This window comes from Mugil cephalus, chromosome 16 (assembly GCF_022458985.1).
Source record: "Mugil cephalus isolate CIBA_MC_2020 chromosome 16, CIBA_Mcephalus_1.1, whole genome shotgun sequence".
In the NCBI taxonomy this organism is placed as follows: domain Eukaryota; kingdom Metazoa; phylum Chordata; class Actinopteri; order Mugiliformes; family Mugilidae; genus Mugil; species Mugil cephalus.
In genome coordinates this window covers 14,434,329-14,451,343 of record NC_061785.1, presented here as the reverse complement: position 1 = coordinate 14,451,343, position 17,015 = coordinate 14,434,329, and the positions used below count along the sequence as shown (strand labels likewise).

The 17,015-nt window shown below is 40.2% G+C and overlaps 1 protein-coding gene across 3 annotated transcripts in view; it reads left to right on the top strand.

Moving 5' to 3' along the window:
• LOC125022682 (zinc transporter ZIP11-like) overlaps positions 1-17,015 on the top strand; it is a 141,374-nt gene that overhangs the window by 76,215 nt on the left and 48,144 nt on the right. For 2 of the 3 annotated variants that reach the window (XM_047609541.1, XM_047609542.1), the window contains exon 5: positions 3,549-3,681. In XM_047609541.1, the coding sequence (XP_047465497.1) occupies positions 3,549-3,681 (133 nt within the window). The remainder of the gene's footprint in view (positions 1-3,548; positions 3,682-17,015) is intronic. The other variant, XM_047609544.1, reaches the window with a different exon arrangement.

Genomic DNA, 17,015 nt, shown 5'->3' with positions numbered 1-17,015 from the left:
GAGTTCAAATCCCCTGTAGCTGAGCAGCACACATTGAATGTTTAAAATTTATGAAAGCTAATATATGTTATATTTTCTGATTTTAGCATGAATCTCTTCAGACCCCTGCAACTCTCAAGAAGATAAGTCGTGATAAATAATGTATAGATGAAATATAGATCTCTTGGCTAACTCTTTTTTTGTGCCCTAGTCCAACAAATTCGAAACTCTGTATTAATAAATACCTTGAATCTAAAAAAAAAAAAAAAGAAAAGAAAGAAAGTGGGGAAGAGCGTCTACATAAAACATAAAGCAATGCATGATGTTCATTGGCGTCGGCAACAAGGAAACCTGCGAGTACATTATGTGCACTCTGAAGCACGGACACTCCACCTGCTTTTAAGCCAGCTGTGACACAAACACTGCAGGATGAAGCAGGGACGAGAAATTGATGTGTCGCAGAGACAAAGGGGGAGGAAACATGGATGACAACGTTTAGTTTTTTTTAGCATTCACATTTAGGCATTACTCATCTAATGGTTTTTCTAATAAATGTGTGAGCTCCGTTGTCATCAAATTGGCCATTTTTTAAAACCCACTCAATTAAGCCCACATCTGCGTGTGGTGCCGATTCATTGTTCAGTTTAGCTTGTCTCTGTTAGCCTCAGACACTGTCTGACTTTGAATATAATTTGATTTTTAACTTAATAATAATTTTTTTTTCTGCTGAAGTTTGGTCTGTGTTCATTAAATAATTGGAATTTAATGGCAGTGCGCCGTAACTGATCGTCCAGCAGATTTTCATTCTAAAAGGGAAACAGACAGACCTTTTAAGAGCCTTCTCGTACAAAAAAATAAGAAGAGAAGAGACTGCGAGCTAAGTAAATTAGAGTGTTTCATTATTCATGCAAAATAATCTTGCTGTCCTGTCAGAGTGTCTCCTCCAGTTAGCGTTCTTTCAGAGGAATGTTGTTTTTAATTAGTTCCTTCAGTTTTCAGACTTATCAGGATGCTCAGACATCTTCCTGAATTCATAAACATTGATGATTTATTTTGCTTCTTTTAGTAACCTTGCTCCCATGGTAACGGCCTGTTTTAGGCCCTGTTCAGACCTGGTTGTTTGAATAATCTGTTTGCAAGTGGCCTAAAGTGCAGATGCATTTTAGTGGTTTGGTCTCGGACCACATTAGGTGGTGGTCTGGGACGCATTGGACCGCATTCCTTTGGTAGTGTGAACAGACAATGCATCCTGGGTCACTTAAAGGACCTCCTAATGTTTCCTCATGAAAACGAAACAAAACACGATTACACGGCCTAACCAAAAAGATATATATATTTCTAATATTTCATTGGACTGCGTTTAGCTTTGATTGCAGCACATATTCACTGTGGCATTGTTTCAATAAGCTTCTGCAGTTTCACCAGATTTATTTCCATCCATTCATTTTTCACCAAGATCTTGTATTGACGATTAGAGAGTCTCTGACCACTGTGGAAAGCCTTCTCCATTACACCCCAAAGATTCTCAGTGGGATTAAGGTCTGGACTCTGTGGCGGCCAATCCATGTGTGAAAACGATGTCTCATGCTCCCTGAACCACTCTTTCACAGTTTGAGCCCAATGAATCCTGGCATCATCACCTTGGAATATGGCCGTATCATCAGGGAAGAAAAAATTTGAATCAGACCACCTTCTTCCAATCCCTATGCTCCTTAGCAAATTGAAGCCTTTTTTCCCTATTAGCCTCACTGATTCTTTCTTAAGAATGATGAATGATTCTCTCTTAAGAATCAGTGACTACACAGCTGTTCATTCTCAATCCCTTGAGTTCTCTTCACGTTGTATGTGTGGAAATGCGCTTACTTTCACCATTAAACATAACTCTTCTACTGTTGTTTTTCTTCCATTTGATTTCACCAAACGTTTAAGTGGTTGCCGATTCCGATCAATCAGGATTTTTGTTCTGATGACATTTCTTCCTCGAAGACAATGGTTCCCCACTATCCTTCCATTTTTTTTAATAATGCGGTGCACAGTTCTTAACCCAATTTTAGTCGTTTCTGCTTCGCTTTACTTAGATGTTTCCTCTGCGTGATGCATGCCAATGATTTGACCCATCTGAAACAGACAAACATCTTTTACACAACCACAGGATGTGTCTTTCTACGTGGTCTCTACAAGCTATGTCAAGTAGCAACTTGTTGCCAGCTAAAAGATAATCAGCCATGCAGTAATTATCCAATGGAAGGCTCGTACCTATTTGTTAAATCCAGGTGGCCACTTTTGTTTAGGCCAGGACAGCAGCTGTTCTGCTGAGACCCAGATGATGGCTTGTGTTTTTGTTTTTTTGCATAAAAGGCAGAGTCTGAAACAGTGATCTGGACTCATGGTGAATTTAAAAGTTTAGGCATGAGCAAAGGATTTTTCTGGTCACAGTGTTGTATGGAAATTCTTGAAGTGTCTGATGAAGACAAAGTTGTCAGTTTGTCGTTATGGTTCCATGTTTTACTAGAACAAAAAACCCTGATAAGTAGTATGTAGGTATGTAGGATGGGGTGATTGGATTTATGTCCAGTGACAATGCACTAGATGGAATCTATTCATTCTTTTTTTGTCTGAATTTTCAGTCTCCTCCATTGCTAATATTTGTGCTAGCTCAAGAAGTAACAAAATTAAACTATTGACTAACCTCCACAGTCTGGACTAGGTGTTTAATAGAAGAACATTCAGCTACATCATTTAAATTTTTAACCCTCAATGATTGCTTGTACTGTAATCAGTAGTAATGTGTGCCAGTAATAAAATACTGGCAAATATCCATCAGTCATTTGTGGTGGTGTAAAAATGGTGATGCTAATGTAGTAGCGTTAACACACGACAATAGCTGGTTACAAAACGTACGCCTCTAAGATTAGAACCTTTATTTTAATGGCCCATGATGACTTTGTTCATTAGGGGGTTTTAAGTGAAATGCCACTGCAGTAATCCTGTCAATGCATACGTTCACCTGCAACCTGGACTGGTCTCATGGCCAATAACCAAAAGCCAGAAAGCTGCAGTTCCTCGAATGGCCACTTGAGGCTCGGTTCAAAACCGAGTCAATCTTCATGGATGCCCGTGATAACTTAATAATTTCCCCATTTATAATGACAACGTTATATTTTATCAAGTTATGTCTGTGAAGATTCTCAGTCATCCAGGTCATGGTATATCTAATAACAATACCAAGCAAAGACAACTAGCCAAGGAATAATGTGCTTCTTTATTTTCTTTGTGGGGCATTTAAAGTAATTAAGTCCTGCAGAGTTTGTTTATATGACGGCCAATTGTTTAATTGGTGACTTTCAGATAATACCACAATTACATCAACAAGCTAATTAAACTGTTAAGGAGTGATTGACCTGTGGCGACGCTGTGGGCTGTGCATGACATTCAAGACTTCTCATGTAGTATACAACAGCTGAAGGAAAAGAAAATGATTTTTCCGGGAAATAAATGTGTTTTTAAATATGCTGCGCTCAATCTAAAAAGTGACATTAACCAGTCTCTGTATCTCGTGTCATCCTCAGGGTGTAGGTACTGACCCCCACACAGCCTTGGCTCTGCCCCCTGAATCCAAGCTGGCCAAGGAGGAGCCTTTGTTCCACCTCTCGGACTCTGATGAGATGACCATCAGGATAGGTAGAGCTGGACCTCTGTCAGGCAAGCCTCCCTTCATATACCACATCCACTGTTGTTGAGCTTGTTTTCAGGGGAGAAAAGTACATCGCATTTTTTCATGGAACTATTTATGCATTTCCAGCTGCAGCTGACGCAGTCCCCCGTTTTTCTACGCAGTGTTGCCACTGGAAAATAATCTCTCAACCACAGAAAAGCAAACGGAATCATTTTGCACTGATACAGGAGGGACTGCGCTGGCTTTGCACTGTGAAAGCTCACCTACAGCTTCTGTGATGGCTACTCTTATCTTTTTGCTGTGTTGATTTTTTTTTCTTTTTCTGTTTTTTCCCCTCTGCTTCATCCATCTCTCTGTAAACCTCATGGGCTGTCCTCCTAACTTGTTATATGTCAGTCTGGATTGCTCTTGGGAAATCATCCCGGGTCCGGACCACTAACCTCTGTCCAAACAATCATCTCACACAATATCACAAAGTCACATAATGTATGAGTCTACACATTAATCTTTATCACGCTTATCCCAATTGTTTCAAAACTAGGAGATTTTCTGAATTTAAAGGACATTTTATAATCTGAATGTCAAGGATATTTGTTGAAGTCGTGGATGCATTGAACACATCATATCTGCCAATAGATAGAAGAAAGTCTAATGAATAATAAAACGATGCATAACCATCTACATAGGCACGGAAAGATAAAAATATAAATAAAAGCAAGGAAAACTAATGTAGTGAAGTGGATAAACACGTTTTGAAAGAACCATGGTAAACAGCCCATGTATGTGTTTGAGGACACTGGCACTGACTGTTTGACTGGTAGCATTTTAAACACTGTGACATTTTAATTAACACGTTGTATTCAGTTTGCCATTAAACTGAGAGTGTCCCGTCTGTCTCTCTGCGTTCACATGAAGTCGAAGCACAGCGGCGGCCGCGATCAGACCTGGTTACGTTCAAGGCTCGCAGAGCAGAAAGCGGAAATTAAATTGCTGTGACTGACAGCAAGCGGCGTGCTACGTGCCGTGTGTGTTTACTTTCCTTCTCTGGTGAAGAAACTGATTAAGAGCGTTATTGGTTGACACTGTGACTCGAGAATATTGATGACCAGGTAGAAATGGGGGGGAATGTCTTTGTCTTGGTTCTACCTAGGGAGCTACCGTCAAAATTCACTGAGTTTTATTTGGTAGGGCGCTCCTCCCATTTATTATAGATCACTTCTAAAATAGTTTAGTGCATAGGTCTTCAACAGGGGGTCCGCAACACCTAGGGGGTCTGTGGAGATACTGCAACGGGGTTCGCAAAATCTTTGTTTGATTAGACATAGACACACATTTGTATTTTTTTTTTTAAATTTCTCCCACAAATTAAAATTTTGTTAAATACACATTAACATGAATCCAACATATTTTAGTAAAGGGTTAGGGGTAGAGGTAATCTCTCCATCAGTTTGTGGTCCTTGCCATGAAAAACATTAAGGATCCCCTGGTTTAGTGCTTAGAAATCAAAAAATATTTTCAAATATTGTTCACTTTTAGCTCAAAGAAGAGCCATCTGCAATCGGCTTAAAAGTTGACCAAGACCTCCTAAAAACAAGGATGTCTTTTTAATTTGTCGTGGTTCATTCTGGCTCAAAGCTTTCCTACGAGCTCAATCAAACCAAACAGAATGTACAAACAAACACATTAGTTTGACCGGACTGAACCACGCTCCACGGACGTGCCAGTATCTTTAACAACCACGGGGAATTAACATACCTACCTTTCGACGAATGTACCCCAAAGTGACTACCAAGACAAGATTTTTATATTGTGTGTATTGTGTTTATTTTATCAATCAGGTGAAAAGTAAAAGTTAAAATAGGCACAAAAGCTCATCAGCTAAAGCAAAAACAGCAGAATGTTTAGAGGCTGGTGAATCAAACGCGAGGCCGGAGAAACCTGGGTGCAGAACAACTCCCCATGCATCACCCTCTTAACAGGTTGCCAGCTATTCTGCCTCTCACAATCACACTCCTTTCAACTATAGCTGCTCCTTCAAGTTTATTTTTTCGTAATGTTTCAAGAATATTGGAAAGACAAGAGTGAAAACACAAAATAATTCACCCTTCTGCGATATTCTCAGCGAAGCGCAAACCGCTCGTCTCATTTCCACGCCAGTAAAACTCGCCATCTCTGTCAATTAGCGTCGCCCCTGGGGAACCCTGTCTGTGGCTAATTAACAATGGAAAGAGGGGGGAAAAAAAGGCCAGTGCCAACAAGCATTGATTTTTTTTTTTTTTTTGTCTTCTTCAGCCCATATTCTAGGGAAATGATCAAATGCCGACATTTCTATCTCTCTCCGAGTCAACTTTTATACGGTAGAATTGAATTGTTTTTCTGTTATTGTCTCTGAATAAGTGAAGCGGCAAATATTTTGACTTCTTCAGCAGAAGAACCAAAGGTTGAAATGATATCATTAGTTCCAGTCAGGTGTCTGGTGGGCCTCTTCATCGATCCAGCGTTTTCAATTGCACGCCTCCGGAAGTTCAGCCTACACGGAATATTAATCTTGTTAATTACGCCTCTGCCTTTTGAGCTGACGTGGCAGGGCTGTTTGTTAAGAAAATAGCTCCCCACTAAGTCAATTCGTGAAAACAGGGGCTGTTTGATAGAAACCTCAGCGATGCTAATTAGTCAAAATAGGTGGAAAATTGAGTTACAATTTGTGAATCCCTGTGTGACTCACATCTCAATGATTTTTTTTTTCTGTCTCGCTTCGTTTCCATTATCGTCAGAGTGACCTCACATTCACGCCAAGGTTTTCTAATGATGATAATGGATTTATCATAGTTGTAAAACTCTTTTCAGTGCCAGATCTGAGGTGCTATAAAAAGGCTCGACTTTGCCAGGAACTATCACAGTTAACAGCCAGAAGTGTTCAGACAGAAACAAAGTCAAAGAAAGAAAGAAACCCTTCAAAACAACCAGAATTCTGTACTCGAACCAAAAGAGCAATAAGAAGCATGCTTATGAGCAGAAAACGCCATTGTTTAGATAGGCTACGACTTGAGTAATACTTATACGCGCTGCTTAAAAACTTATTTGCTGCACTTTGACAGTGGCACCATGAGTCCCAGCTTCAGTCACCCCCTCAAATGATGGCGCATTTCCTGCAGCTCTGAATCACACAGATTCCCTAAATGTATGTTCAGACAAACCTGTACGGATTAAGAATCTGTTACAGATTCATTGCATCCCTGCGGCTTGCCTGAAGGCATACAAAGTCTACACAGAAAAGAGCACCAAGTCAAAAGTTTGGAGACACTTTCTCAGTGAACTGAATGAGAAGGTGTGTCCATACTTTTGACTGGTAGTGTATATGTGCTCTTGTACTGAGGGCCAGTGCGAGTTTTTAACCAACAAATGAAGTCTTTTTTGGCTGTTTTGAAGGTTAAAACTTAGGATAAAGATAACAATTAGGTTAGGGTTAGGGTAAGGGTTAGGGTTAGGGTTAGGCATTTAGTTGAGATGGTTAGGGTTAGGGGCTAGAGAATGCATCATGCCAATGAGTGTCCTCAAAACAATAAAAGTACCAGTGTGTGTACTTGTGTGTGTGTCTGTGTATATATATATACAGGTGCTGGCCAGTAAATTAGAATATCATCAAAAAGTTGAATTATTTCAGTAATTCCATTCAAAAGGTGAAACTTGTATACTGTATACTTTCCTTCCACACATAGTGATATATTTCAAGTGTTTATTCATTTTCATTTTTATTATTACAACTGACAGCTAATGAAAACACCAAATTCAGTATCTCAGAAAATTAGAATATTCTGAAAAGGCTCAATATAGAAGACACCTGGTGCCACACTAATCAGCTGATTAACTCAAAACACCTGCAAAGGCCTTTAAAAGGTTCCTCAGTCTTGTTCTGAAGGCTCCACAATCATGGGGAAGACTTCTGACTTAACAGTTGTCCAAAAGACGACCATTGACACCTTGTACAAGGAGGGCAAGACACAAAAGTTGATTGCTAAAGAAGCTGGCTGTTCGCAGAGCTCTGTGTCCAAGCACATTAACAGACAGGCGAAGGGACGGAAAAAATGTGGTAGAAAAAAGTGTACAAGCTCTAGGGATAACCGCACCCTGCAGAGAATTGTGACGACAAACCCATTCAAAAATGTCGGGGAGATCCACAAAGAGTGGACTGCAGCTGGAGTCAGCGCTTCAAGAACCACCACGAAGAGACGCATGAAAGACATGGGATTCAGCTGTCGCATTCCGTGTGTCAAGCCACTCTTGAACAAGAAACAGCGTAAGAAGCGTCTCGCCTGGGCCAAGGATAAAAAGGACTGGACTGCTGCTGAGTGGTCCAAAGTTATGTTTTCTGATGAAAGCAAATTTTGCATTTCCTTTGGAAATCAAGGACCCAGAGTTTGGAGGAAGAGCGGAGAAGCACAGAATCCACGTTGCATGAGGTCCAGTGTAAAGTTTCCACCGTCAGTGATGGTGTGGGGTGCCATGTCATCTGCCGGTGTTGGCCCACTCTGTTTCCTGAGGTCCAAGGTCAATGCAGCTGTCTACCAGGAAGTTTTAGAGCACTTCATGCTTCCTGCTGCTGACCAACTTTATGGAGATGCAGATTTCACTTTTCAACAGGACTTGGCACCTGCACACAGTGCCAAAACCACCAGTACCTGGTTCAAGGACCATGGTATCCCTGTCCTTGATTGGCCAGCAAACTCGCCTGACCTTAACCCCATAGAAAATCTATGGGGTATTGTGAAGCGGAAGATGCAATGCGCTAGACCCAACAATGCAGAGGAGCTGAAGACGACTATCAGAGCAACCTGGGCTCTCATAACACCTGAGCAGTGCCACAGACTGATCGAGTCCATGCCACGCCGCATTAATGCAGTGATTGAGGCAAAAGGAGCCCCGACAAAGTATTGAGTGCTATACATGCGCATGCTTTTCATGTTCATTCTTTTCAGTTGGCCAACATTTCTAAAAAAAATTTTTTTCATTGGCCTTTTCAATATTCTAATTTTTTGAGATGCCAAATTTGGAGTTTTCATTAGTTGTCACTTATAAATATCAAAATTAAAAGAAATAAACATTGGAAATACATCGGTCTGTGTGCATTGCATGAATATAATGTACAAATTTCACTTTTTGAATGGAATTACTGAGATAATTCAACTTTTTGATGATATTCTAATTTACTGGCCAGCACCTGTATATATGTATGTATAGCCACACATCTTCAAACATCGGAAGTCGTATTACTCAACACTTTTAGTAGTTCAGTTTATTATGCAGTTTTATTCATCAAAAAGATTTCATAATTTATGTAAAAGAAAGAGGAAAGATTGCCTGGTGCACAGTTCTCCTTTGGCTCCAGTGGTAGAACAGCTGGAGGTTAACCGGTCGTACTTAGTGCTGATATTGTGTGTGTGAGACGATGTGTATATTTGATGTGCGTGTACAAAGACAAGAAGAGAAAATGTAAGCTCAGTCTGTTGTTTCGTAACCCTGTCTAGTCACATGGTTTACACTGATTCTTAATTATTTTTTTTTAACAGTTTAAATGTCAGTCTGGGGTCCGATTCTGCAGTGTGTGCCATCATTAAAAATACTTAAAAAACACTACGGTTGCGATTTTGTAAAGGAAAAAAGACTTTACGTAAACATCTGTTGTACACACTCTGTTTGACACGAGGAGTAATCCAAAGCTGGATGTCTGCTGCGCTTTGTATAAAGCTATGATTGGATAATCACTGTTTCAGTCGGGGGGCTCAGCGATTTCTTAGTTGCATCTCACTGAGAGGTGCTCTCTTGACGACAGCTCTAACCTCAAATCCACTGTTCATGCTGCAAATACAGATACATCAAAACAGTATTTATGTATGTATTTCAGTCATGGCTCATCAGATTGAATGTGAGGGTCCCTGGCCTCCTGTGTAGCATTAGCATGGAAGCCAGAGCAACCTCCCATAATTCGTCTGCAGCAGAGAGTTGCTTCATTGGGAACTGATCATGCTCCGGCAAAGGTCTGCTGGGTCTGCTTGGGTGGGCTTTACGTGGCAATGGACATTAGAGTAACACCTGTGTAGTCATACATATCCGTTTTTTTTCTCTGTTTCGGTTGCAACACGCCCCACAATAAAATCCAAATGGCCGACTTGTATTCTGATAACGGCTGAGTATGACTATTGCAGACTATCGCAATTCGACAGCAGCCGAGAAGCCGATAATAGGTTCAGGGGTGTGTCTGTTGTAGGTTCAAGCTTGAAGTTGGTCTCACTACCACACCATGTTGGGAGAGATGTAAAAATGTGAGAGGGAAAAAATAACTATCGTCCTATTTGCATAGAATTAGTTTTTCCTGGGGACTGCTAGCGATTTGTAATAATTGCAGAGGTCATCTGTGACCTTAATCTCGCGTGTACTGCCCATGTCCGCAATTTGTTAATTAAAAATTATACAAACTTCTTGTAACACAAAGATCCTATGGTAATAGTTATCCAGTGTGAATCTGCATCTCTGTGATTAGTGATTTGCCTCTTTTCATTCGGGAAAACCACCAGATAATGGATGATGCACATGTATATTTTAATGCATTGAATCGGTCAGTCAAGTATTAATGTGTTCATCACATCAAGTAAATATTGAAAGGTAGTTCGTAAACTCTTGCCAATAGTCTCATCACAATATGATTTATTTTTAAGAATATATATTTTTTATATATTACATTAATCTGTATTTTCAAAGTAGCTAAAGCTATAAAATGCCCTCTGACATGTAGCAGAGATATCAAACCGATGGTTTGTCCCCAGGTAGAACTAATCCCGTGTTAATAGGACTTATGCTGAGCTGAGCTTATCGTAAGGTTTTGTAATTGTTCAAGTCGGGATGCTAAGTGTTCTTTCATATCAGTGGTATTAACCTTAATCTGTGGTTGGATTACCAAGTCAAGATAGCTCCGCTGAGGACAGCCGCTGTTGCTAAGGGGCCTCTGCAATCTTGTTTTTTCATTTTAGTTTTGTCATAACTTGTAGTACGCTGTTCTGATATGTCAGCCTCATCTGTATATTTTACAAAATCCATAAAAGACCTGCAGCAATGGTTGGATTGGAACCACAACAGCATTGTTTCCTGCTTTCCTAGAATTCCCCCAGCAAATATTGAGTCCATGGACAATAAACTAGATTAAATGTGAATCAGACTCTCTTTTAATTTGAATAGAAGAACAGTCAGATGTTCGTTTTCACAGAGACTTGGTTTTTGCAGTGTTTAGCGGAATTTGCTTTTGTGTCATGATCATCAATATAGGTGTGACGTATAGGTGTGCAGACAATATTTGCTGGTTGCTGCTGTCCTAACCTTGGATACATCCTTATTAAATTCAGGCCCTTCTGTGTGCCCTGACTAGACTCTGCCCTACCCTCTTCCCTCGCCATGGACAGCATGCCAAGCAGGAGTTAATGCTAGAACAGGCCAACTGCCCACATCTCGTATGTTGGGCAGATTACCTTTTAAAAGCTAAAAGAACACAAAACTCCTGCACAGGGCAACATCGTGGGCAGTGTTCTCAAAACATGTCCACGTGAGCTGGCAGATGGCTTTACTGATACCTCCAACCTTTGCTTGGTTGTTACCACATTTCAAGGCCAGTGTCTCATAGAAGTCTAACCTGAGCTGCCTAAATTTCTACCATCCAGCAGCGCCCAAAATCACTGTCACATTACATCGGTTAAGCCCATTACACTTGACCTACTCCAGTTTGCCTACAGGCTGAGCGGTTCCCCAGGTGGTGCAATAGCATTAGCTCTGCACTGTCCCATTCAGACCATGCAAAAAATAAATAAAAAAATCCTACATTGAGTTTTTAACACCAGATTCATTGTGACGCTCAACACCTGCACATCAGTTCTTCCTTGTGCGGCTGGATACCACAGGCAGTGCTTCACTTCCACCCTATCAGTCAGCGCATACATCCCTCAGGGATGTATGCTTAGCCCACTACTGTTCTCCCCGTTTCACGTTAGACTTTTCACGGTAATCAAGGTGAATGGTGGCTGGTACATGAGCTTTCCCGGTCAAAAGCAAAGACAACACTGCCCCGAAGTATATGCGTGGTGTATGTTATGCAGCTAAGCACACTGTGTTCCAGCAGAAGAGTAGAATTTTAGACAATGTTTTCTACTTGAGATGCCATGTATCAATTGAACAACTGACACTGTCGCACACATCATACCCCCATCATACCCCAATACTATAATAACATACAATGAATACAATAAATATACCACTATAATTACACCGTAAAGGAGAACTAGTTTTATTTTCATCTGAACAAGGCTTTTATATTTTTCAAGCTAAACCTCTCTTTCCTTTAGGCCTCCATAGCCATTTACTTATTTTACTCATTTTAAATTCACACTTGTGTGGTTGCGTTGGATCTGAATTCCATTACTGGATGCCACTGTGGATGCCTGTCGGCGCACGCTTTCGTCTCAAGTAATTCTGTCCTTCGCTTTCTGCAGACCACACTTTAGGTCAGTGTCACTCAATGCTCGGTGGAACAGTGGACATGTCAGATCTTTGAAAACCATGAAAAGAAACCCGTGTTCACTCCACAAATTCTTCGCAAACCTCTACATTAGTGTTATGCACTTGCACACAACTCATGCAATATCGCTTCTTTATCTTTCAGTGTCCTTCAGTGATCTTAAATATTTCACAAGTTTATGCTTAAATTTGAATTATTCACGATCATTGGTGGCTGGTCTCTCTTTTCAATCTGAACAAGCTTGATTAATTTTGCGCCTATATCCTCTTCTTTTCGGCTTCATCTTGACAGAAGTCGGGTGTCTTTTTTCAAGTATCCTCTTGGTTTCAAATACCTCTCTGTGGAGCAGCAGCTGCAACCTTTTTAGCCATCACAGAAGATAAACAAACCAGAAGCCCCATCCGGTCCTTTAGATGTGTGGTATATGAATGTGGACGGTACATATTGCCAATTTTACTTCACACTAATCTTCTAAACACGGTGATGGATGGTTACAACCACACTTTAAACTTCCTTCTTAACACTAAGAGGGATATCTGTTGAAATGGTATTTTCTGCTGTAAGTACCCCCTCCACAGCAGACAGCAAACACTAGACAGCAGTGTAAGAATATGTTATTCGTTCCATTTTAAATAGTTTTGATTGATTTTCTGTCGCATGGACAGATTCAAGTTTCTACTTTGTAAAAAAACAAAAAACAAAAAAACAGTTGTCTATGAATTATGTATTGAGGTTTCTGAATATTTAATTTGATTTTAAAAAGAAATGTATACACCATACCCTTCTTTCTTTAAATTTAGAGGTTGACAGAAGGTAGAGAGGAAAAACAAGGTGAGATATAATATCAGGAGAGTTTTGGTCACGTTATTAGCCAGTTCTATGTTTTAAAAGTCATTGTTGTAACGGCTCAGATCAGATCAAGTCCAGGGACACTGGAATGTCGCTCAACAACGAGTCTAAAGGTGAACGATGAACCGGTGGTATGAATACTGAGAGGACTAATTAACGAAGTGGATGCAGATGCGCCAGAGCAGAGAGCAGAGAAAGATCAAGTGATTAACTGGTCGAGCATGTGGGAGTGGCTGGGTCTGAAATGACGCCAGAGTCAGTGAATGGGAAATTAACGTTCCCAGTGGGATGATGAAATTTCACAAAAAAGGCAAACACGTTTTTTTTTTTTGTTGTTGTTTGTTTTTATGATTGTTTGAATGTGATCCTTTTGTAACACCATGAGAAACTGAATCGCCAATTATATTTTTATGTGGGGGAATCATGATTGAAAAATCTCATTATTCAGGATGGTCTGCAGGTGCATCCGATAAAACGATTACTTGTGTGCCATAAATAAGCGTAGTCGTGCGTGACGGGAGCAGCTCCACTGTTGTTGTTTTTTTTTTAAATGTACTGCAGAATAACAACATACACTCAGTGAGATGTCAGTCCAGCTCGCTGCAAATAGACACAAGGTAATTAAACTAAATCTAGAATCTCATTCACCTCTAATGGTCTAATACACAGTTATATGATGCGATATGGAGGACATGTTTTTTCTATGAACTCAAGGAAATACATCAAGGTTATATTAATAGTTTCCTCTGACAAATGGGAACAACTGACAAATACGAAATAGTGTTGCCTCTAAAAATGCTTTCCGTCCAACCAAACCACTAACATAGAGCCATTTAACAAATCAGCTCGTTATTAATAAGAAGCCATGATTGTCGCCATCAAAACTGATAAGGATGCTGGTGTTGGTGTCCTGTGGCCCGATCTGATGAAAGTGATTTTGAATTTCAATTTCAGACTTGGGTATCAGCCAGGAGCGGGAACCAATTTAAAACTGCAATATTTGCCTTGAGCAGTATGTGATTGTGTTAAGATTCAAAGTGACTGTTGTCATATGCGCAGTTTAGTTTCATACAATGAAACCCTTAGTCTGCCTTACTAAAAGCAATAAATAAAAAGAAGGAAATATACATACAAAATAGAAGAAAACAGTTAAATAAAACCTTAAAACCAGAGTTTAAGAAAGTGCTATCTGCCTTGCGCTACAGAAAGTACAATATTCAAAATATACATAGTTACAATGGGAGTTTTATTGTATTTTATTATTTGAAATAATATTGGATTACTCTTCAATCGTATCTTCTGTTGATGTGCTAATGAAGGGATCTTTGAGGCTCCAGCTTCAGTCTGTGCAGACAATAGCTCTATTTAAGCAGGCCTGGTCTTCCTGGGAACCTGTAGTCATTTGTAATAATTGCAGGGTTCGTCTGTGATCTGAGGCCAGTGTGAATCAGCTTTGTCCGCAATTTGCAAAGTGAAAAATTACACAGCAAATCACTGGGAAGCAGTTCGGATGCCAATTCAGGAGGGTGTTGCTGCTCAGCATGGCGACCCATTTACAGGAAAAAGCAAGCTCCAAAAGCCAATTCTGGGAAGATGAGCAGATGCATGACATGCGTGGCTGTCTTTTGTAATGAACTCGAGTTTATTAATGTCACAAATATCACATATATGTCGCTTTAGTGTCTGCATCAGCTTAACGCATTGAATGTTCATACTATGGACAAACCCATCGTGACGTCACCCATTGGACTCTGAACCTTGAAAATAAAGCCTGGACTGGGCGGAGCCTGCAGTTGCCATGTTGGATGGATACTCCACCCACACATGGATATTCCAAATATGGACATGGGGGGTGTTGAGACCTGCCCACCCAACTCTCCACTACCTGTCAGCTCCGGCTTGCCGCCTGTCACTCAAGTTTGAAGTACCTTAATAATGCGGAATTTTAAATCTTAATAGAAAATAAACAAATGAGTTAGAAATGGCTCTGCACTGTTGCTGTAGCTACGCCACCAAACTGATGCAGAAGGATAAACCGCCTATAATTCCAAAATGACATGAGGTCCCTTGAGTGTACTAATCCCATGCGAACAGGGTTTATTTCACAAATTGTACAAGAGACAAAGCATATTTAATACATCAGTTCTCTGCCTCCTGCTGCACTCAAGGTATCTGAAGTGGCAAAAAGGCCCTTGTAAGCATGTTTCCTCTCTAATATGCATGTATTCACACGTACACACATGCGCACACAAAACTCTTTCAGTTCTTCCTCATGCGTAATGCATGGTGTCGTAAATGATTCAGTCAGCATTAGGAGGAATCAAAGTGTGCCTCATGGCGTTCTGTTTATTTAGCTCTTCACGCTGGATTTTGGAACGTACTATAAAACGAGGAATGGGATTAGATTTGAATTTCTCAGCGCACACTGAGCGGCGCGCTCCTTGTTTAATAGGAACCTTCAGGTGCATATACAGTGCGCCGCCTAATTATTCTTTCTCTTTAAAAAAATTTAAACGACCTTAGGGCAGAAGCTGCTGTCAGCCACATGACCTATCTTTTATGACGAGGAGGAGGTGATGCCACAGTGATCAGAGGGAAGTCTAAATCCATGGTACCAACCGCATCATACGTCTGTGCCTTAGATTTTCTGGAAGCATCCTGACAAGACGATAATGAAATGCACTTGTCAGATCCTCTCTATGCCCCGAAAGGACTGAAAGGAGCAGTGTTGCTAAATTTATAGATCTATGGTAGGGTAATATATGGTAATATGAAAGTGCACGTGTGTCTTTTTCAGAGCATCAGAGATGCTGGGGTGAAGGGGACAATAAAACAAATGAAAACGGCTCCTGTTTTAGCTAAATGACTCCATGCACACTATAGGTTTGCATGTTGTATTTCATCTGATAAAAGGATTTTATTTTTATTTTTTTATTTTTTTACCAGAAGATTATTACTTGGTTTAGAACATTTGAACATCTGTGGCTTGTCAGCTTGTCTTTATAAGATTTTATAGGCTTTATAAGTTAGCCCGCTCAAGTAGTACCAAGTTGTGGATAGATGTGCTCAGTTGTGTCATAGAGAGAAATCATAAAGACAGATACTGCTCCTTTTAACATCATCAGATATCATTCAGAGTGGTTAAATGCTTAAGTTTTTAATATACTTTTTATCACCGGTGTGCTTTGCTTGTCCTTTCGCCCACTAAGTCTGCTATTAAATCCCAAAACCCATTTTCGCCCTCCTCCATATAGCACACCTTCTGCCTGGCACACTTCCCACCTACATTGTGTTTGACCCAAAGCACCCTCAGTAACCAACTTTACTTTGTTGTTACAGAACTTCTTCTGATTTGAAGAGAATGATAAATCAAATAATACAAATAATGCAACAAATGTATTGCATATTAATATTTCCATTATTTTAAGGGGCGAAAGCATGATTAAATACATGCATGTCATTGGATAGTCTAACAACCAATCAAAGCCATTTTGTTGGAAACTAATCTCTTGTGTCCATCACCATATAAAACACCACCCAAATGATTCGATTGGTCCATCAGATCTTTGTCAGAGTAAAATCAGTTCTCAATAGACTAACTCCAGACCAAATTTCCAGAGTTTTTAAACAAGACTAACTAGCTTTCAGCCAGGAAGTGAACTGTTGGTAGCCTAGCTCGCTGACATCTAAGTTAACATTAGCTGCAAATGAATGTTTACTTGGTTCAACGTTTATCGGGTTAGTTACAGCACATTCTGTGTAGTTGTGTTCATCTGTTAAAAAGAACTGTCAACCACAGGTAAGAGTTCCTAGCCATGAAAGGTTTGCTCAAACAACAATAGCCTTGAGGTGGTTTACAAATATTTCGTTAAAATCAGTTAATAACGCCAATATCTGAAGTATATCCCAAGCAGGAACCACCCCATTACGGACTGCAATGACCGGGACAACTGG